The sequence below is a fragment of the Macrosteles quadrilineatus genome, unplaced genomic scaffold (assembly GCF_028750875.1).
Source record: "Macrosteles quadrilineatus isolate MER2022 unplaced genomic scaffold, UCM_ALF_1.0 Scaffold_8__2_contigs__length_117827958, whole genome shotgun sequence".
Classification (NCBI taxonomy): domain Eukaryota; kingdom Metazoa; phylum Arthropoda; class Insecta; order Hemiptera; family Cicadellidae; genus Macrosteles; species Macrosteles quadrilineatus.
In genome coordinates, this window is record NW_026542601.1 from 16,987,458 (window position 1) to 17,011,094 (window position 23,637).

At 35.6% G+C, this 23,637-nt stretch overlaps 1 protein-coding gene and 1 non-coding gene across 3 annotated transcripts in view; one reads left to right on the plus strand and one right to left on the minus strand.

Moving 5' to 3' along the window:
• The first annotated feature begins 232 nt into the window (after nt 1-232).
• LOC128999939 (protein Wnt-6-like) overlaps nt 233-23,637 on the plus strand; it is a 28,099-nt gene continuing 4,694 nt past the window's right edge. For both annotated transcript variants that reach the window (XM_054426729.1, XM_054426730.1), the window contains exons 1-3: nt 233-516; nt 18,023-18,240; nt 21,150-21,266. In XM_054426729.1, the coding sequence (XP_054282704.1) occupies nt 455-516; nt 18,023-18,240; nt 21,150-21,266 (397 nt within the window). In that variant the 5' untranslated portion in view covers nt 233-454. The remainder of the gene's footprint in view (nt 517-18,022; nt 18,241-21,149; nt 21,267-23,637) is intronic.
• On the minus strand, nt 10,310-10,381 carry Trnap-cgg (transfer RNA proline (anticodon CGG)). Its single transcript has one exon. It is a non-coding gene; the product is annotated as a tRNA-Pro (tRNA).

Genomic DNA, 23,637 nt, shown 5'->3' on the forward strand with positions numbered 1-23,637 from the left:
AAACGTTTTAAGCAGAACTATTTATTTACCTAATGTTTTCTTTGTAAAACACTTTTATGCTCTACTGAACTCTACAGCTATTTTTCATGCCCAACAGGTAAAAATCACCTTTTTACTTACAATAACCTTCACAACAACCATACATTTTGTGCACGGTACCTTGAGCCCCGTCAAACTCTTTCGATTTCCTCCTCCCCACCCTGCATTGCAACGACCAATGGAATACGACGACCTTAATCTATTCCATTACCAGCTGGTGATAAATCAACAATGCACACTTTAAAGTCAGCTGTTGGCCGTGGTGCGTGTGCGAGTGTTGGTGTGTGCGCGTGTGTACGTCAGGGTGGGGGAGGGGACGAGCGTTTCTGTTCAGTCCTTGCGAGACCTTTGCTCTGGTGTCATGTCTTGTACGCTGTTTGCATGGGAGGGGTTCTAACCCCACCCTTTGCAAACTATGCAAACCCTTTTCTTCTGGCTCGTCTTCACGTTGATTACCCACACGACCGGAGCCTCTTGGTAAGTTTTGTTTTTTTTTTATTTTCCCGCCAAGCCGCGTCGGGGGTGGCGCTGACCCCAGGGTGGCCTTGACCCAAATTTCGTTTTTGTTGACCCACATGCTGAGTCTATTGTTATGCCGACACCACTTTATATATGCATGAGTGTATTGGCGATTTAATTACACTTGTGACAAATATATGTTTAATTTTTGTGGACTGTTTTATGTAGGGCATTTTAAATTTTTTTATTTTATATGATTTTTCCAATATTTTTTTTATTTAGGGTAGTAGTACTGAAGATTTTAATATTCTTAGATGGTATGAACCGCTTAATATTTTTTTTAATTTAATGATTTTTGATTCAGTAGTGAAATTGATTATGGATATTTATGATAGTTATTGTTGTTTGGGTTATAGTGGAATTATTTATCTGCTGTTGATAAAATGTTTACAGTAGTGAACACGTTGACGTAAATGTAAAATTATTATGTCTTATTTGTTTATTTTTTTATTTAATTAACAATTTTGTGATGATGTGTCGACAGTATGCATGCAATCGTTAAAAGCATTAAATCTATCTTCTCGTCTTCTATAACTTACTCAACAATGTATTTCTTAAGTGTTGTATACTTTTGTAAAACAATGTTACATGTAGCTTAGGAACACGTTTGTAAAATATCCATTAGAAAGATTTCAACCCACAACTCTATAGTTTATGAGATGCTATGTAGTGGATTATTTTAATATTGCCACGCCTGTTTTAAAAGATAAAATGGTAATACAAATATTTTATAAAATAATAACAAGTTGACGCGTTTTATCAATATTATAAAATAAATCATAAAGCATAAAGTGTACCAATAATCAAATAATTTACCGAATAACTTATTCATCTCCGACATAGATTAATCTGTAAATATTCTATTTATTATTCTCAGATATTATTCATGCAAGTTATATAGAAGTTAATAGGAATTATTCAGAAGTTAATAGGTCAGTACAACGGCTGGCGGATACCTGTTTATCATTGTCTTCTTACCACGACTTAACGCTAACAGATTATAACTAATAACTCTTTAAATTGTTTTATTAATTTGTTTGTTTTTTCCACCACAAACAAGCTTCACAGTATTATTTGTTCAGAGTTTGTTTACAAATTATGTTTAATTACGCTATGACGAGTGTGACCTTTTATTAACTGTAACACAGAAGCAGTGCTTTGTTCAAACTGCCTAAGGGGAAAATTAAGATAAAATATACTAAATAGAAACATTATTTTAATTGCTGTACATGTCATAGTTAGGGAGAAATAATAAGTGGAAATCGCTGTCATGTTCAGTTATTTTCATTTCCGTGTTAAATTACTTAATCCTACGCTAAAACAAAACCCAATTATGCTCAAAACCTATACAATAACAAAGATTCGTACACAGGCCTAACCAGAAGAACTTAAATTATACCTTATGAACAAAACATGTAATCTACTTTAACCCTCAAATCATTAAACACACAGAACCAGATTATACAAAGCCACTACTGTATAGTATGTACTTTGTTCAGAAGTTCTCGGATGGAAGCTGCCAGTGCGGTACTTTGTTCAGAAGTTCTCGGATGGAAGCTGCAGTGCGGTACTTTGTTTAAAAGTTCTCAGGTAGAAGCTGCTGGTGCGGTACTTTGTTCAGAAGTTCTCAGATAGAAGCTACCGGTGTGGTACTTTGTTCAAAAGTTCTCAGATAGGAGCTTTGGAGTGTTACTTTGTTCAGAAGTTCTCAGATAGAAGCTACCGGTGTGGTACTTTGTTCAAAAGTTCTCAGATATAATCTGCCGGTGCGGTACTTTGTTCAGAAGTTCTCAGATAGAATCTATTGGTGCGGTACTTTGTTCAGAAGTTCTCGAATAGAATCTATTGGTGCGGTACTTTGTTCAGAAGTTCTCGGATGGAATCTACTGGTGTGGTACTTTGTTCAGAAGTTCTCAGATAGAAGCTGCCGGTGCGGTACTTTGTTCAGAAGTTCTCGGATAGAATCCACTGGTGCGGTACTTTGTTCAGAAGTTCTCAGATAGAAGCTGCCGGTGCGGTACTTTGACCGGGAGGTCCAAGGTGCTGCATGCGGCCAGTTAATTATAAGGGATGCACCTTAATAACAGGCTCCTAAAGATTTAGTGAGCGGCTCACACCGTGCCCGCGCGTACGTACGAGTGGCTGAGTGTGTGTGTGAGCCTAATTGAATTGTGGGCTTTACATCCCGACACTCGATACGGCAAATTTCAACACAGGCTGCGCCGTGAATGCCTAGGAAGGAGGTTGTTTCGTTTTTTTGAAAGAGGTGTTCTAGACCGTTGGAGATTTGAGCAGGGTAATCTCGAGGGGGCGAAATGGGATCGTGTTGATTTAGTTCCTATAAACACTTTGATCTGTTGAAACGACTTTACCATACTGGAGTGGGGTTTTTACTAAACATGTCAAACCTATGGTAATGTTGTGTGTTTGATTTTCCCCACATCAGCACATTGCTTAGACCAATGGGACTTGGTCAGTCTTCAGGTCAAATTCCACCAATCAACGGCTTTTTGCAATATAATATACTTTGATCAGGTAGTTAAGAACCCAACTATCAATCTATCATAGAAATGAAGAAAGTCCTCCTGTACGACAGCTGTACTTGTATTTAATACATTTCTCCACCATGAGCCATGCGTTAATATTTGTTTCAGTTTAGTATGCAAACAAGGGTTGCCGCTAGAAAACATATTTAAATATGTAGGAATAAATTGTGAAATCAAATGTAATTGGACTCTAAACTAAAGTGGGAACAAGTTTGAAGACGTATAAAATATCTTGAATGCTAACTTAACATACAGTGTTGAGGTAATACAGTTGTTTGCAATTATACTTTAACTTAGCCAAATCTGTATTTTAGAAAATTAGCAGGGAGTTTGTTCTAATAATATTCCCTGTATGTATTAGACACTTTTGGTCCAGTGGGTATGGCATCCAGGGGCTTTTGGAGACTCTGGTTCAAATCTTGCCACTTGCCATCTTAACTAAGTCATAATGCTGTCGCGGGGTGGATCAGAGCCGTTCTTAAGCTACACATTAACCAATCTAAAAACAAAAAAGTTCTCCCTCCAATAATAATAATAAAAGCCTCACTATAATAATTTATCTTACTGCTATATAAGAAACTACCATGAGAGATGCCAAATGTTTAACGAAGTTTAAATAAAAACAAAACGTGAATAATTTCTTATCTCACCCCACGCTCCTGTTATATACGACTACTCTTTTACTCCCCTGTTCTATGCGACTACTCTTCTGCACCCCTGTTCTATGCGACTACTCTTCTGCACCCCTGTTCTATACGACCACTCTTCTGCGCTCCTTTTCTATCCAACTTCTCCTGTTATCTTATGTTTTTATATAGAGTGTATTGTATCTTATTTTGCTCTCCTGTTGTCGTAGCCTTGGTTGTTGCTCACAAATCCCCTGTATTGCCTTGTTGGGAAGGTAGTCCCTCTAATTCTGCACTTTTTCTCCCTCTACCCTTAATGGCTTTTCACAAATGCCCCATCTTGCATCCCATATTTGTGAGTAGTCCCTCTGAATCTACACTCCTGATCCTCTGTACAGTATCTGCTTTGCTCCCCTGTTCGTGGCCAACTGCAACTCTATATGGCTGTTCACTTCTCACATTGAGAGTAGCCCCTAGCTTCTGTTCTCCTGTTCGTGGCCAACTGCAACTCTATATGGCTGTTCACTTCTCACATTGAGAGTAGCCCCTAGCTTCTGTTCTCCTGTTCGTGGCCAACTGCAACTCTATATGGCTGTTCACTTCTCACATTGAGAGTAGCTCCCTTCTTCGTTTCTCCTGTTCTTGGCCTGCTCTCTATTTGGCTCTTCACTTCTCACATTGAGAGTAGTCCCTGCTTCTGTTCTCCTGTTCTTGGCCAACTGCAACTCTAGATGGCTCCTCACTTCTCACATTGAGAGTAGCTCCCTAACTTCTATTCTCCTGTTCTTGGCCTACTCTATATGGCTCCTCACTTCTCACGAGTAGCCCCTGCTTCTGTTCTCCTGTTACTCCTGTTTATGTATCCGTGTTAATGAGCCAGGCCTCGTCGCTCCATATTTCTCTGCCCACTCTGACACAATGGTTTTATCAATCAGTGTCTCGCTAATTGTAATTGCTCTCTTCGTTATTGCCCTCCTGATTGGTCGATACATCACGGTGATTGGACGCGCGCCTCCCTTACAGTCGTCATTCTCCTAACTCCGGACCTTACCCCTCAGAAGTGTAAAAATGTCTTTGGATCAACGGACTTAATACTGTCGTACACTGTTAAATTACTCGTCCCATAAACATAAATGTGAGATTTCCATCTATTTAAAGACTTCGTCAAAGTTTGAATTATTTACATTTTTTCAATGTTTTAGTAATTGGTAGACTGACTCCTGTACTTGACCTTAGGTATAGCTATTGACAATGGATGTATACTGAAAAAAACCTGCATATTGAGTGATTATTCTCTAAGACATATAAATTGAAGATTTTGAGTTTCTACTAACCAACGCTAGAATTCTCATTCCATTATAGAAATCCAAGCTCGTTGTTCGTGTCTAGTTCATGTTGGTGAGGTAAAGATTACATTTTCTCCTTTCCTTTTTGGCAATTTTATGACATGTTATAGTTGAAAATAACTTGTCCTTTCCATTTTTCTTGGTGAAAAAGCTTGCATATTCTACAAGCACCATTAATTGACAACAGCTCAATTCGTAAAGTTCAATGCAACTATCTTTATTTCTACTAAAAATGGTAACCTCTATGGGAATGAGGTGTCTGCTAGTCAAAAGCTACAATATTGTTGATACACTTGCACACCAGATCCTAACATAATTTTTCACAGTACACATATTACAACCACAGTAGTTGGGATTGGGTTACAATGATAATTGAAGTATACATTCTACCATAAATATTCATAAAGGTTGCCAACTCTACTGTGTAAAGCTCACTTGTACACACACAGTGATGCAGCTACAAACTCACACAGACTCTTTGATCAGTACTGTTTATTTCCATCCAGTAGGACGTTCACACATGCAGAAATATGGCGAGTGTCTGGCGTTGTATTGAATCTGCACAACGTCAACGTGGTGTGACTGGCATCAAAGAGAAGTGAAATGAAGAGAGAATCTTTGTGAAAGTAAAATGTCAAGCCTTTTAACAACTATATATATATTTTTTACACTGTATAAACATAGTATGTAAGAGTAAAAATCGACCACACTATTAAAACAAATATTTTTCAATTCAATGTGATTATATTCATTAGATTTTCGCCTATCTGAAATATTGTGATTGGAGATCTAATTCTTTTCAAATAATTGGGGTTCAACTTAGCTATAACAACTAGGAGTTGGGACGTCCACGCTATTACAACAAAAACAAGTGTAACATTTCTAAAGAATTGTAATAGACTGGTCAGGTAGTATTTTCTTACTTTTTTTCCTATACGTAATTGTATAAATGCTTTAATTTGAGAAGTTGAGCTTTTCAGCGTTGCAGTATGGTCTTATTTTGACTATCCTGTCTATTATTGGGACGTAAAGTCAAATAAACTCTTATTAAGAAAATACTGGGGGTGTATTTCTTTTAATTATTTTTAAATTTGAACTTGGTCTAGTGGTAGAGCGCGATGCTTCGACTCTCGAGGTTCCAGGTTCAAATCCTTCCAACCACTAATGAATGACTAGGTTTGTAATGAAGCCATGACCCTTAGTAAAACAGTTCCGGGATAAAAAAAAAAAAAGAATTAAGCCCATATTACAGTCAACACCTAACACTGTGCCAAAGTCAAAGAGTGTTTCAGACATATAAATAAAAGTTTGAAGATTATGTAGCAAGCTTTCCTGATAACCTGAGACTATATAAAGTTAAGAGGGTAATGTCAACCGAGGTATCGACCCACCTCACGAGTAGTGTATCGATCAAGGCGTGCCGTCGACCACGGGACATTAACCTTATTGTTGGAAAGTAAATTACTTAATTGTCTTACTAACTACTTCAATCCCAGATTTCATCGACATTCTGACTATAATTTTTGTGCGTTGGATAATAACTTCTTTTTGGAGCATTAGCTATAAGAGATAACCAAATCAGTATGAGACCGGATCTATATTTAAATATTGTAGACTACTTTGATAATTTTGTGCAACATAATATTTTTCATATTTCTATAATCAGTCAGAAATTACTTTAGAGTGACTCTTTGAGAGGTCTTGCTGTTTATGTTTTTGTTGTTTATTCTTTTATTACAGCTTGCAGTTCTGCTCAATTTTGAGCAACAGGTTTTGATACAAACGCAAACTCACTAATGGATTATTTTGGTCCTTGTAGCTATACTAAACACATAAATATAGATATTTAACATATGTATTCTGGACTAACTACTTTTCGTCATTGGGCTACGTAATCGTTAAGTTTAGAAAATTGTTCTTTATCCATATCTTAGAGGTAACTTCCCCATAGAAGTTTGGACAAATCAAATCCATAGTTCTTAATCAAATCTTTATGCAATCTAATCACTTATCAGCATGGATACACCCCATATTATCAATCAATTATCAATAATTTGAGATGGGTACGCAACCTAAACACCTAACACGGTCAATTTGAACAGTCAGCTCAGCAAATTAAAACTTAACAAACTCATAAAAATCCTCAAAACATTTCATATGAACAATGCAGTTATTTAAAAAAGTCAAGCACAGAAAACTTCAAAACCACCAAAGATTGAGCTTGGGATGAATATCAGCCTAATCCTCATTTTGCCGCTTGGATGCGCCTAGGCACCACTCAGGCGGTTTGTCCACCATTAAATACTACGAAAACAACAAATATTGTAAGAGCTCTTAGGGCACAATGAGGGGATAAAGATTGTTGACGCTCAATGTTTGTGTGGGCGCTCCCAAAAAAATGGGGGGAGTTAGTGGGGCATGCCTTTAGCAATGTACTTATGTCATGGTAGAGTGGACTAAGATTAATCCGCCCTATGATTTTAAAGTTAAAATTGTTGTTGAATGCGTTATATTTCAATTGAGTTATTTTTTTGTAATGTTTTGGTACATTTGTTATATTACACAGAGTGTCCCGTAACTCTTTGGACACATGTATATAGCGTTATTCCTTAGGTCAAGACAAACACATCACCATACATGGGTCTGTGGTGCCTTGTTTTTTCGTCTGTCTGTATGTGTTTATGTGTTTTTTTACAAAAATATATAATAACTCCTAAACTGTTTGAGATGCAGCGTTGAAATTTTGCAAAAATTAAGACCTATTGTTGTTTAAAATTATACAAAAAAAATCCCGTTTCAAAATGGCAGCCGTTTAAAAATATTTGATGCCAAATTTCACGAAACCCGTTAACTTGCAAGAATTGCAAGAGACGAAAAAGTTAGTAAACTTTATATAGTTTTCAATGATACCTTATTGTTTAAGAATGGATAAATAACAACAGAGAAATGTCTTCTTTTCTAAATGCATGACTACTTTTCTCCATTTAAACCATGCTAATACTCCTATTACATTATCTAAATATCTTTACAATCATCTGTTATACGTTAATCTGGTTTTTTTAAACATAACAGCTGATTAAATCATTTGTTTTTGTAATTCATAAGTATAAGTTGATGTTTATTAAAAGTAACTTTCATCTTCCTTGTTGCAACTAAATGATGCCTCTTGTAAATTAAGAAGTACCATAAGGTATTGTCCAATTGTATAATAATTACAAAAGATTTTAACATTATCAAAGTTTTTTTTTTTAAATTTATTTAAAGAAAGATTATTGTAACTAATAACAACAACAAGTTATACTTATAAAAAAAAAAAAAACAAATTATTGAATCAGCTGTTTACTAAATATTTTGTCTCTCGCAATTTTGTTTTAAGTCAACGGTTTTCGTGAAATTCGGCATCAAATATTTGTTTGGTTGTTTGTATTGTTGTAATGCCCGCCATTTTGAAACGGTTGATGATTTTTTTGTATAATCTTTAACAACAATAGGTCTTAATAAGATAAACAATTTTGTAGAATCTTAATAATGTATCTCTAGGAGTTATTATTATTGTTTTGTAAAAAACACATAAATACAGACAGACGGAAAACTAGGCACCACAGACCCATGTTCCTATGGTGAAATGCGTTTGTATTGACCTAAGCAATAACGCTTTATACATGTGTCCAGAGAGTTACGGGACACCCTGTATATACTTGACCGCTTTGACAGAATAATACCTAAAACAATGCATAGAAACTAAAATATATAGGATCACATATATAGGATAGTACTATTAAACTAAAATTATGTTATTATTCATTAAAGATTTTGAGGCTATTTGGTTTCTAGGACATTTGTTAGATTAGGTTAACACACCAAGATATAAAACCCTATAAACTTTAACAGGGTTAATATTTTAATTTTTTATGCATTGCATGGAAATGTATCATAAAATCAGCAGGAGAATAGCGCTCGACTTATGAGATATTACAAAACTCAGGATCTTTTCGTTAGTTCACTCACAATGTTTATTTCAGGCTTAAATGTTATAATTAACTACAAATACAATCATTGTTCTGTGTTTACAATTTCATAATTTAGAAGTATAACTATTTAATTTCAGTTTATGTACTTTTCCTAGTTATCATCTCATGAATTCACTATATTCTTTGAGCTACAACATGAAATGTAAAGTTAAAGGATTTTGTATGTGCAGTTTAAATTGAATAAGGCAATAATAAGAATACTTTATTAAACAAATATTCTTTTCGTAATTGGTGTCTATAAAAAACAGTGTTTTTTCCATAAATTATACTAACTGTTAAGTTAGTTATTTTCTAAATTTACTTTTATTGTTGATAACCCGCTATGATTCATTGTTTGATAGGTGGTGCAAATCAACAATTATTTTGATCAGTTGCAAATGAATATTTTTTTAAAGAAAAAGTAAAAAATAGGCTGTACACCAAAGTAATAGGTTTCCTGGATTTAGAAATTTGCCTTATTGTCTTCTAACCATATCAAATTTCATTTATTTGATTTTATCTTAATTATGAATACCAAAACCTAGTAAATATAGCATTGTTTGTATGTATACCATTTTTTATATAGTTATATTGTATCACAGAAAACTTACTACATAGATAATATTTGTTACACAAATATTTACTACTGTATGCAGAAAGGCTAAATAAATAACTCACTGTACTGAATTAGAGAATATAAATATTACCTTTTAAAAAACATAAACATGTTAGCTCTACCATGAATTAACTACAATAAATCAATAAGGATAGAATGTTAACATTATTCTAGCAAGTTTTTGTTCTAGAAATTGTTGGCCACAGTATTAATTTATCAAAGAATATGGATAGTGTTTTGAAGATTCTTTTGTTATCGAATAAAGTTGGTAGACTACAGTCAAACTAAAGAGAATATTTTAAATATAACAAAATGTGTACTTTTAATGGTTTTATTTTGTCCATTGGACTGTAGTTATATAGAAAATATACTATTTTTACAATATATGGAATGTTTTACAAAGGGCCGTAGGTTACAAATAAAAAATATATAAACTATACATCATTTCAAACATCAAAATATAGTTTTCTTGGCGTAAAACCTGTAAAATAAATATTTAGATAAATTAGGTGTAAATAATTAACGAAATGAGAAGTCTAATAATCAATGTTGTTCATCTAACCAATAAACAGATGTAAATATTGAAGATTCCAGGTATAAAAAGTAAGGGCCTGTCCGGGATTTGAACCCGGGACCTCTCGCACCCGAAGCGAGAATCATACCCCTAGACCAACAGGCCAAGTGGAAGGAGGCGCGCTGCGAGTCGGCTCTGAACAAAACTGCTTTCTAAATGCTGAATGATGCATGGCTATCTCTGGCATTATAGAAGAGAACCAACTTGGATTCTATTGTAATCGTATGATATTCATAAACTTCAAAAATAAATAAAACTCAAAATAAATCATAGTGTTGTTATTGTATAGCAAGTTTAAATTGTATCGATTGACTTTAATCAAAGTTAGTTCATAGTATTGACAAAACTTGATATTTCTACGCAATTGTCGTATCAAAAAAATATTAAAACTATAGCAAAGTAAATTTTAATTAGTAAACCGTAATATCAAACATAGAGTTTACTTTCCTCGAAAATAATTAAACAAGTACAACACTGTACTACGTGCTGATTAGATAGACTGTCTTGAAAAACGTTTAAAACTTTTTTCAAACCATTAAACAAAATATAATTTTAATTTGGTTTAAAAATTCTTTTAAAGATGCAATTAAACGCAGTAGAGACGCTAACTTTGTATTATCATTGACTATTGTTATTTATTCTATACTCAAGACAAACTTAAGTATAAGTCATTAAATCATTTTAATGTAAATAATTGGTTTTGGAATTGATGGAATGGGATTAATAACAGTAAGTTCATAATAAAATGGGATACACTATTTTTTAAACCTGTTAACATGCATCCAAGTCAACTCCGGTTTAAGTCTGCTTCCGTTTGTGTATTTTAAACTCATAGACTTGATTAAACTTTTTTTAATGTTCATAATATAACCATTCTATGATATAACTCATTACTCTCGTCACAGACAATATAATACTTTAATGGTTTCTGTTGTCTGTGCTTTTGTCACTAACCTTGGAAATGCGAGATAATTTGTTATACTACGGCAAAGTTTCTATAGATTTGAAACAATCTTGGTCAAATTATTTCAAGGGTTGCGCAGTAATCATACAATTATTAACTTTTTAAATTAATAATTTATTTTTATTTATTTTTTTGTAATTAGTATTTATTTGGCAAAAGAGAGGAATCGTATCGGTAGACAACCTTGAAGACTTTGAACTGTTTAGTTTAAACAAGATAATGAAAAACCAGAATTAAACTAAGTCCATGGGTGGTCAAATAAAGAGGGTCTTGGGCATGTATGAACACAGAAAAAACATAATTTCAAAATTATCATTGAATTATGCAAAAATTGCATAAACTTTTTATTGGTTTATTTTCTATACAGTAACTAGCATAGTAAATGGCCAAAAAAATATTTTATAGAAAATAGTACTTAAAAAGAAACATTAATATATGCATATGCTTAACACTCGAAAAACATCAAGCTATGTTCGCTTATAATAATAGAACAGCTGATAAAGTAACCTTACTCTAAAGGAAGGTTGAAGCAGAAAATTATCAATTATAAATTATCAAAGTACATAAAGTAAAAGTAAGTACATAGTATAAGAGTACATAAACTGCTTAAATTAACAGTTAAAATTAAATTAAATTATTAGTATTAAGTATAAGAGAGTGATGCTTACATAGAGAAACTGACTTCGCGCGAAATTTTCTTCCACTTTATCACTAAGTTATATTGATCCATCAGTGTTATAAAGGTTATTTATATAATAAAATGAAAGTTTAGAACCTCATCTTTCGATTGGTATACAATTTATGTAAGTTAGAGATCGTTTTTAACTGTTTATATGCAATTTAAAATAACCTTGCAAAATGCAACTATTATAGTTGCTGCCACTACAGACACTGACTACCGCGACTATTATAGTCGCTGTGCCAGTTGAAGGGTTAAGCTAAGCATAAAGGACTTATTGTGAACTAAGGTATTATTTATGTGATATTTAACTACTATTGTCATATTTATGGTCATAACCTAATTATAGGCATGCACTGTGGATGCGATACTCCCTGGTGTGGATTAACGTCCACACTAGTGAGTACTACGACTATCCGCAGTACTATCCTGATAATTATACCAATTCGTTAATTACAATGAAAAAATGGGGTTCGGATTCCACTATAAACTGTAGGTCCCTTAGTTGCCATTAGCTGTATGGGCTATAAATTAACAGCTGTAGGCTATCTAAGGAACATGTCGGCCTTAGTCACTAACAACTACAAGATCGCGCCACTCATCCTTCACTCATATTTGGGTTAAAATACGCACATAGTGGCGTCCCCATCTTAAATAATTGATAATTTGATAACTATCACAGCTAACTATGAGAGAAATTGGAGTTTTAGACTGTAGCAAACTCAATTTGTGTGGTTTCATTCAACTATCTTCTTTTAGAATAAAAAAATGGTTACTGCTGGTCCATATACACGAATATCTACATCAACTTCAGTATCCAATTCCAAAAAGAAATGTCGTTATAATATCATAATAAATCAAGTTTCTAACATATCGACCTCCAGCTCACTTCCGTCACTGTTTCCCCTGTATACACTTCAGTCCCCCACTTCCGAGCTCACGGTTTTATTTGACTTGGACGAGCTGCGAAGCTGAATAGTTTTATGGTTCTGTCCAAATACTGTCTCTCACACCTCGTTTCTCGTCCAGGTTGTTCTTCAGTGTTACACGTGCATTCTGGTAATGTTGGAACAGTTGCAAACATGAGTAGGTCATCTGCTACGCGAATAAATGTATCAATGTTTTGATATAGGTAATGGGGTCGAGTCCCGGCAAATCCACAACAAATATGTGTTTGGACTGTTTTCTCTAAAAGCGTTTAGGGATTTTCTCATGTAATTGCTACATTAAAAAAGACAATGGCGTTGAGAAGAAAAACATGTCCGTGGTGAATATGCCTGACTCCAAAAGTGAATACATTGGCAAACCCCTTAATCAAAGAAAGTGAGGTTAAATCTTTACTAAAAGTTGTACCTTATAGAGCCAACTTTAAGTTGACAGTAATTAAGGGAATGTATTGGCCTACTATAAAATGGTAACTCTGAGGAGGCTAAAGCTAACTGTTCTTGATCATACTTCTTTTAATACATGGAGCTTGGATAAAGAACTAGATGAGTTTATTTAGTAATACAAGCTATTTCATTCATTCAAAAAGAATCGTCCATTCTTTTTCATCAAAATACTCATCTGTGTTGACAACGCAAGAATTTAATGCAATCTAATCTTAAGTACATCTTTTTCTGGTCGAGTAGAGCAATAATTTTGGATTTCCCATCATTCATCTTTCTGGTACTTTGTCGATTATAAGTACTTCTATGTTTCTAAAATAAATTGCAACAAGTTAGTTTTTAAAACTTTTCCGGAGAATTTGATAGATAATTCTTTACTTATTTTCTAAAAAAAAAAAAATTAAGGATGGTGTTCAGTCCTCTGAAGACGGGACAAACAATACAAAAAATATGATTGGGTAACTACGCAGATCTTTGAACAGAGTTCATTTTACTCACTTTTGTCTATAGTCCCGTCATAGATCATATTTATATCTGACATAGTAAACAAAGCAGTACACTCTGAGGTATACTCCACGTCTGTGTTTGACATACTTCTACAAAATGCAAACATCCATATAACTTATGGTAACGCGATAGCTCGATCAGTGTTTGCAACCGCGTCTCTTTGTGCGAGTTACGTCCGGCGCGATTATAGACGGCTTTTTATGCAGAACAAATTCATTTTATTTGAAGGAGTGAAGGTGAATTAGCCAATGGGGTCCTCGGACCCCCCTCCATCATGCATACTCGGTATTGGTCGCCTCCGACTCAAGGTCACTGCATCCTGGGTATCTCTGGGACTTGTCCGCTGGGCAATGGTATATTGTGTGTTGCTGCAACGCAAGGTATTCGAATACTTAAATGGATAGTAACAATATTGAAAATATCCAAGAACTAGCTTTGATACGGATTACATTTTATTTACAAGCCTGTCAACAGTGGCCTTCGTTACTTATACCACCAAAATAAGTACCATATGGACGTATAGGGGGGGAAACGCAGGAAAACCGGACTGTCAAGAAATATGCATGCACAACGTACCGTAGTGAATTTCAAATAAACATTTTTTTTCAGTTATTCTAAATTATTGTGACACATAAAGGTCTTAAGACCCATTCAACCAATGTAATCGGATTCGGGCACACGTTCTCGAAGAACATATTACTGTACATGCCAAAAAGGTACCGTAGAACATTTCAAGAAAATATTAATTACCTATTTTAAATTACTAAGACGCATAGAGCAGTTTAATTTTCACACTATTGACATTTTTCGTTCGTTAAGGCTATTATATTTTCTTCTTAAACTCATTTTCTTCGCATGCGTTGCCTCATGGTTTAGTATACATAAATGATTACAATAAATATATCCGTTCTAAACAATTATTTTCAAACAATACAATGCTCATTGCCATACAAACTCGGAGACATACGCTTGAATCTTTTTTTGCTTTAAGTTTTTTCCCATTCACTTATGTATAAACACACTGGTTCCCTAGGAAGATATGGGAGTTATTCTATGCATTGTCGGAATACAGCTTTCTCTATTGCAACAATGCTTAATGCCTCGGGCTCTTAGAATATCTCTGCACTTTCTATATTTGCTTGACTATTCGAACTATTGTATGGTGAAATGAATGACTTTTTCATTTGATCTGCAATGCAAAGATTTTGACTCGATCTCAACCATATAATCCTTTCCCATATATCAACCTAGAATCGAGAAAATTATCGATGTACACACATTTTCTTCTGATTTCAAAGTAGTCTACCACATAAAAATTAAATTACTGTTTTGTAAGTTTAATCTTTATATTGACGTGTTGCAAAATAAATTGTGATGAAATGTTTTAACTTTTTTCAGTGACGGATGAATCATTTTAAAATCAATAATAATTATTCATCTGATGAATCATTTCACCGTGTAATTCTCAGAAACTTCAAATCGTTGAATGAACGATCGATTTGTGTGCGAGTGAAGACGAAGACGTCAGAAATCGATAAACACCCTGGCTGTCAAACACTCCCCGTCAAACACTGGCCGTCAAACGATCTGTCAAACATATCCCAATCGCTTATCCTGTTTACTGCAATAGACCACTTACGGCATTACTTGCATGAATGATTACTTTCTGCTCATTCAATTCAATAAAAACATGTCATTCGGTGATGACTGAGAATTGCCTAGAACAGAGAAAGATCTCCCAACGTTGACCCCTGCATTAATTTATATAAATGAAACAACATTTCAAAACTTTTTTCGGAGGGAAAATTAATCCAGTTCAATACCCATTTACCTTTTCAACATTATGTCTGCTTAAAACATTTATTAGGTGAATAGAACTACTAATTATAATACATTTGTTGATTTTAGATCTGCAATATAAAGAGTGTATATATCTAAACCTACCCCAATCATGTCACAGTTGTCAAAAATGTAGCCTATTTAAAATACATTTTCAGTCTCTTGCTTACAATATGATTGTGGTTAAACATTCAACTGAAGGAACAGATGTCCATAATTCATATTTTAACTTGTATAAAGAAAATTGGTTAGCATAACTGGATCATTGAAAATGGACTGTTGAAATATTTTAAAACGTGAGGGGGTAAAGCCCTTAAGAAAATTATCTTTTTAATTACCATTCGCAGGTGCGCTAAGACTTAATCTTTAAAATGACACCTCACTCTTAAAAATATTTTTAGCTGGACGGCTAATAAAGGGATGTTAGTGAGAAACCCCTTCCTATATTAAGTATAAAGATAGATTCAACATCGAAAAGATTTCAATAAATTATCCTGGCTAAATGATCAGCTGATCTTGTTTAGCAAAAGACCTAATCTATTATATTATTAAAACGATACAATCAAATTTTATGTAAACGGTTAAGGTCATTTACCAAATAAAAATATAGGCATATGGCACATCAAAATGAAGCTTAGAGTGTGTAGATATGCCGAAAAGTATTGATATGACGAATTTCCTAAGGGCTCTGCCCCACAGGCTGATTTCCAAAGGGCTACGCCTGGCATGCTTCAAATGTTTAAATGATTTAATTTAATTTAGTTAATGAAACAGCTGGTCAGTACAATGAACTGGTGTTTGTTTATTTACTCGAATAACATGTTTGTTTTGCTTTATGTAGATTGAGGAGGGTTATGTTTGGTTTTAAAGTGAGGTTGTACATGTTTTGTAAAGTATTGCTCAAAGTTTCATTTCTTAATTTATATAGTAAACTACATGTGAAGAGGCTTGACTAAAATTGAAGAAAATGGTAAAACATGTAATTCATGAAGCATCAATATGAAGCAATAATTTATGCTATTACTACACTAAGGTATGTTGTCATATTCTTAGGGATCTATTAATATCAAAAGTAGGGGTTTGAAAGTAAGTAGGTTTACGTTTTTAAATCAGTTTTATTTTCAAACTACCCTAAATCATCGAGTTGCTGTATTTTAAAACACACGTCAGCACCACTTTAATAGCTCTCTAGGTCACATTTTCTTCCCGTTGCAAAGCACGGGTATAGCAGCTTGTATCAATCTACAACTCTACACTCTCCTTCACGCATCTTCGCCTAAGCATTGAAACAACTGGGAAAGTACATTCAAATGGAGTACCAGCCACTTTATAGTCATTTTGTCAATCGGTTGACTCTGTCATTAATGGTAGCATAGACAAATAAAATTAAATATTGACCGACAGCAGTGCTGCGGTTAGCATAAGCTCTGGCGTCCACCGCTAGGAGTGCCTTGTAGTTACGTAGTGCGTGCACCCTAACTACATGGCGCTCCAAGCGGTGGATATCAGAACTTATGCTAATTGCAGCACTTCTGTTGGTCTATATTTAATTCGATTTGTCTATGATATTGTGTTAACTAATGGTGTTATATCCCATGAGAATTATGTTTTGGTTTTAATGAGCAATTCGATATACACAACCTACTAATTTGTTCTTGCTCATGAAAACGCCAAAGTGTGTTTATTTGTGTGCATTTAATTTTATAATATGTAATACTGTAGTATGATTTCCTTTTCTAACGACTATTACCATCATTATGTAAATGTTACCAAGCTATGAAATATAATGGTACACTCTAACCACTTTTAATGATTGTGATTGAACACAACATCAACTTTATGATAGTAATCGCATAAACTAGAAACTTACTTTAACCTATAATTGTCGTCACACTGTACTTTGTAATTAGATTAAAGACGCATTGCCTGGCTGTGGGTGATTTTGATTTCACGTTTAACGTGTTTTTTCAGTAGTTGATGTTGTAGTACGTAGTATGTTGATATTGACATAATTTTGTCACTTACTCCGTGATCTTAAAACACCCAATCTGGAGGTGGGGATGGCCCCATCAGTGGGTTTTGGTTATGATCAGTCTACTTTTAAAGTATCCGAGGCAATAGTGATGCCTACACATTTTCTATGGGCTATTTCATGGTCTCCCTTCAGGATCTAAATCACATAATCCGTGATCTAGTGTTGATGGACCCCATCATCAGATTTGACAAAAACATCTTCCACTCTACTAGTCTACTTGTAATATCTGAAGGTGATGGCAATGCCAAAATCTTGATGAAGATCTTGAAGATTTATTTTCTCTTGGCTGTTTAAAGCACTCCCAACAGTTCTAACTTCCCCCGTGTTTTTCCAGGGTCGGCAGCCAGGTGGTGATGGACCCTACAGTGTTGTGCAAGAAGACGCGTCGTCTGCGAGGCAGGATGGCGGACATCTGCAAGCACGAGCCTGCCTTGCTGAAGGAGATCTCTCGCGGTGTACAGCTGGGCACCCGGGAGTGTCAGTTTCAGTTCAGGAACCGCCGCTGGAACTGCACGACCGCCCGCCGCAGTCTCAAGAAAGTGCTCATGAGAGGTTAGTTGATGAACTAATTATTTTTCACACAATATAACGTAGGTTTCCATTGGAAATGAAGACTGACGGATTTTGGTCTTTGGAAGATGATGAAATTGTGTCTTTACTTGTCATAAGCTAAGGTAGTCTTCCACAGCCAAAAATGACTGACTAATCTTGAACTACGGGAGATGGCTGCGTCAATGGACGAAAATATTGGACGACATTGTGGACATCCATGGACTCCATGGATACCACTTGATCTCTGAAATTAGAGGGAGTTGAGCTTGAATTATGCTAGAGATGTCCTCAATATTAGTTTATATAGATGTGTAGAGGGATATTTAGGATTGTAAGAACTTTTTTTAAATGAGGGTCTCGAATCTCGATGCGATGAACGGCTTGGACAGTGTTCACCTTCTTTCTCTGCCCCTCCTCTCGTGTTCTCTCTGAAAGTAGAGGGAGTCAGCTGTAGCAAATAAAAAAAACACAGACGAATCAATCACTTACAAAGTAGTATAAAACTCCTAAAAGGAACAAAACCACTCAGTAGTGTCGTTTTGCCAATCGTTTAGCAAATCCGCAAACCATAGTTTTAACTGCGTTTGACTTTACTGACCAAACAAGTTGAGATAAACATTGCTGCTGCATAATCACTCCGACGTTAATAGTTGGTGTTCTGTAAGAGTGAATGCGGGTAGCTCAACCAATGCAATGACGTAAGAGAAGAGTTTGATGCAGCCAGCCAGGCAGCAGACACTGGACTGGGCATAAATAACTCTGAGGATGCAACAATGACATCCCCGTCCATGTGTCGGATAATTGAATGTGAAGATAAGTTTCACGATTTCAAAAATGGCCATCAGAGAGCGTTTCTGTAGGAATGTGGATAATTGCACTCAGTTCCTCTCGCGACGTCCCCTCTCTGTCTTTCTCTCTCCCTCTCTCAGCATCTCTCTCTAACTCTCAGGTTATCTCTGTCTATCTTCCTCTTGATCGCTGCCACTGTCGTTTTTGCAGGGAGGTTCGGGAATCGGTTGAAAAGGTTTTTCAGACGGCTACTTACGAAATGGAATCACATAGTTTCCCACCGAATGAAAACGCCTCGGCTTCGATTTATTGCTGATGTGAACTGAGTTGGCTGACATGAAGATCGTTCAAAGTGTCGAAAGAGGCTATGAATATTCAATAAAAAAATTCATAATAATGGAAATATAATGAATTAACTAGGTAATACTGACAAATTAACCAAGTAACGAGGTGTTGCGTGATTAAATCTCATAGGTGATGTTGTAATAATTTGCGCAACACCAGCTCTACACCACTATTGATATGGACCTGAATATGGTAGTTTTTACCGATGGAATATAATTGCATAACCTTCAATAACATTTCTTAAAATGTTCCAATGTAATCCACTACATAAGATTTTGAATAACGTGATTAAATTGTAGTTTCCTTTTAAAATTGAAATTCAAAACAATTGGATTTTGCTGAATAAATCCGTGTACTGTTGAAATTACCTGCTGTCAAGTGATCCTTGTGACCTTGAAAGGCGACCGGTTTCGATCCTCACGGGATCATCTTCAATCATCTTCTTGGATCATCTTCATGAATAAATCCACTCGATCTTAATGAAGATTTACACTCTACCTAATTGCATTAAGTAAAAAATGATCACTACTCATTGTGTAAACGTAAACATTTAGCTGAAGACAGCGGCTACATCCTCTACCACAGTGCCTGGTTTTCCAGTCCGGTACAACTACATACCAGAACAAACAATTCAATTGTTGCTCGGCTAGGTTTGTGTAATGGAGATAGTGTAACATCGATTCGCCTCGCTCATACATTATGGGGCGGTCTGGTTGGGATTTCAAATGACTCATTATGAACTCGTTAAGGACTCGTCTTGTTCCCTGGTCCGACTCTTGCATCCTAATCGCGATCCTGTCGCACGTGTTAGGTAATTAATACGAACATTGGCCGCCATCTCAATTAGTTGAACGGCTTGGACAGTGTTCACCTTCTTTCTCTGCCCCCTCCTCTCGTGTTCTCTCTGAAAGTGGAGGGAGTCAAACTTGAATAATGCCAGAAGTGTTCTCATAGTTTAAGTAGATCTGTAGAGGGATATTTAGGATTGTAAGATCTTTTTCAAATGAGGGTCTCGAATCTCGATGCGATGAACGGCTTGGACAGTGTTCATCTTCTTTCTCCTTATCTCCCCCCTCACGCGTTGTCTCTGAAAGTAGAGGGATTCAAGCTTGAATTATGCCAGAAGTGAGCTCAATATTATTTTATGTAGAAGGATCTATTTGATTAAAAAACTTTTGCCAAATGAGGGTCTAGATGAGGATGCGATGAAAGGCTCGGAGAGTGTTCTTTCTCTTTCTCTTTCTCTCCCCCCTCTTGCGTTCTTTCTAAAAGTGGAGGGAGTTGAGCTAGAATTATGCCAAAAGTAATCTCAATATTAATTGATCTTGAAGGTTTTGTAGGATAGGACGTTTTTTTTTTTCAAATGAGAGTAATGCAATGAACTACTTGGACAGTTTCCCCCTTTTCTGCTTCCTCTTGTGCTTACTTTGGCAGAAATTGGCGACTTGAACTATGCCAGGAGTATCCTCAGTGATATTTTGAGAGATTTTTTAGGATTGTAGGAGCTTTCTTCAATTTAGGATACTAATCAGTTGAATGGTACGGACTATCTACATTCCTCTATATCACTTCTGATGCTCTCACGTTTTCTTCAAAAGTGGAGGGAGTTAAGTTTGAACTATGCCAGGAGTGTCATTGAATGGTTTTAGGGTAGGAGAAAGGGTTTAACTGGTCTAGTTGCTATCAATTGCAAAGTGGTAGGTTTATGATGTAAAAAAATAATTGTATTTAGTCCACATTCTATCAAATTTCTACCTTAAGTTGATGCTTTACAGACACCAGAGAAAGCAGCTTCATCAACGCCATCATGGCTGCTGGTGTGACGTATTCTGTGACCAGGGCTTGTACCTTGGGGGACCTCATAGAGTGCTCATGCGACAAAACTATCAAAGGTAACTAGAAGCTTACAATTCTACTAATAGTTATAAAAATGTGTTATAGTTTTTGTTGTCAATGGATGACTGAAGGGTTTCGTGCAACACCAATACCTTCAGATTTCAAAAATCAAACCAGATTATTTATCTTAAGTCTTATTGCTCACTTGCAGAAACCTAGTAGGCAAACTACAACTGAATTTATGATCTCTTAAGAAACTCATAGAGAAATTATAGTCCAGTAGATATACACTTTATACCTGGAAAGTATTCCGAACATGGTGGAATTTTTAAATGTTGTCTGGGGGTACTCTGAGATGTATAGAGTTTTCAACCTCTAGCACCCTGTGCACGTAGTTTACAAATCAGACTGGCGAGTGTTGATCGAACAATTAGGAGGGGTCAAAAATTTCAAAATGTTCGGTATTGTTTTGTTTTTTGTGTATATGTTGTAAATTAAGCATATTTTGTGTACCATTGTGCATTACAAAGTTGTAGAACATAATATTTGCTAAATTTTGGTTGGTAAAACAAACCTGTAGACTCAATATTAACTGGGATACGGCCGAACAAAGTTTTTTTTTATGTAAGCGAATTGTTGAATTGTTTTATGTAACCTAACCTAATTCAACCTACTGCTAAATGCACTAAGGGGTTCAAAGAAGCCGAAGACTCGCACCTTACGTGCTCTTTTGACCTGCTTCTATAAACTCAAGGGCATGGACAAATAATGTAACATCCATGCCCCCTATCATGTATTAATGTACTATGTATTCCTATTAGTTATTTCTTATTTATTGATTAAATAAATTTGTTTTGTAAACTTTCTGTGAATACTGTACCCTATTTGAAATTTGTAGGTAGGCAGAAAACGCTCCATTCCGATTAGTGGTTCAGCCTCAGTTAGTGGTTAAATCCCTTTAACTAAGTAAATATATAATTACACCCAGCCAGGCGGCTTCCATTAGTGTAATAGGTGGTGTTTATCTCAGTGTACAACTCTTAATCATCTACGTTTATTTAAATAATAACCAGTCATCCTGTAGGTCGTTGGTATTAGTAATCAAACGTGCAACTCCAATGTTGGTTTCAACTCCCGTTTCAGAGACTTGCTGTGGCTTAGGCTTCCAATTGAATCTTCAAAATTACAACCAAAATAAAATTATGTGTTTAACATAGCCTATTAAACACATTGTATTCGAAAGATGAAAAACATCAAAATTCGATGGTAAAGAAGCTACAACTTATAAGACATAACGACATAAGATTAGGACTTATAAGACAACAAGGTTTTCTCCAAATAAGTTGTAGGAATTTTTTTTCTGAAACTGTTGGGGGTTTTTCTCAGAATAATTGTAGAATTTTAAATAGACTATAATCCATCAATCAACAATTTTAACCGTCGTCTAAAATTATTGTGACCTTTGCACGCAGTCGTTTCTGAGGAGGGAAGTGAGGAAATAAAAGGTACGTAATAGTTCAATATTTCAATCTATATTCATATCATAAGACAGCTAAAAATCAAAAGTGACTACAGCGGAAAAACTTTTTACGACACATTCTGGCCGGAAATTAAAATAATTGTGTATGAGTTGTGTTCATCATAAGTTAGCTTTATAAATCTGGTCCTGGGAGGACCAATGCCCGGACACTCCGGTGTATTGTAGGTGGCTGTATTGTATTGATGATGTATTGTGGTAGTGTCCTGACGTGTAGCAGAGGCAAGGTATGTTACAGGGAGGACCAATGCCCCGGACACTCCGATGTATTGTAGTAGGCTGTATTGTAATTATGATGTATTGTGGTAGTGTCCTGACGTGTAGCAGAGGCAAGGTATGTTACAGGGAGGACCAATGTCCCTGACACTCCGATGTATTGTAGTAGGCTGTATTGTACTGATGATGTATTGTGGTAGTGTCCTGACGTGTAGTAGTGGCGAGGTATGTTACAGGGAGAACCAATGCCCCTGGCACTCCGGTGTATTGTAGTAGGCTGTATTGTATTGATGATGTATTGTGGTAGTGTCCTGACGTGTAGTAGTGGCGAGATATGTTACAGGGAGGATCAATGCCCCTGACACTCCGGTGTATTGTACGTGGCTGTATTGTATTGATGATGTATTGTGGTAGTGTCCTGACGTGTAGCAGTGGCGAGGTATGTTACAGGGAGGACCAATGCCCCAGACACTCCGGTGTATTGTATGTGGCTGTATTGTACTGATGATGTCTTGTGGTAGTGTCCTGACGTGTAGCAGTGGCGAGGTATGTTACAGGGAGGACCAATGCCCCAGACACTCCGGTGTACTGTATGTGGCTGTATCGTATTGATGATGTATTGTGGTAGTGTCCTGACGTGTAGCAGTGGCGAGGTATGTTACAGAGAGGACCAA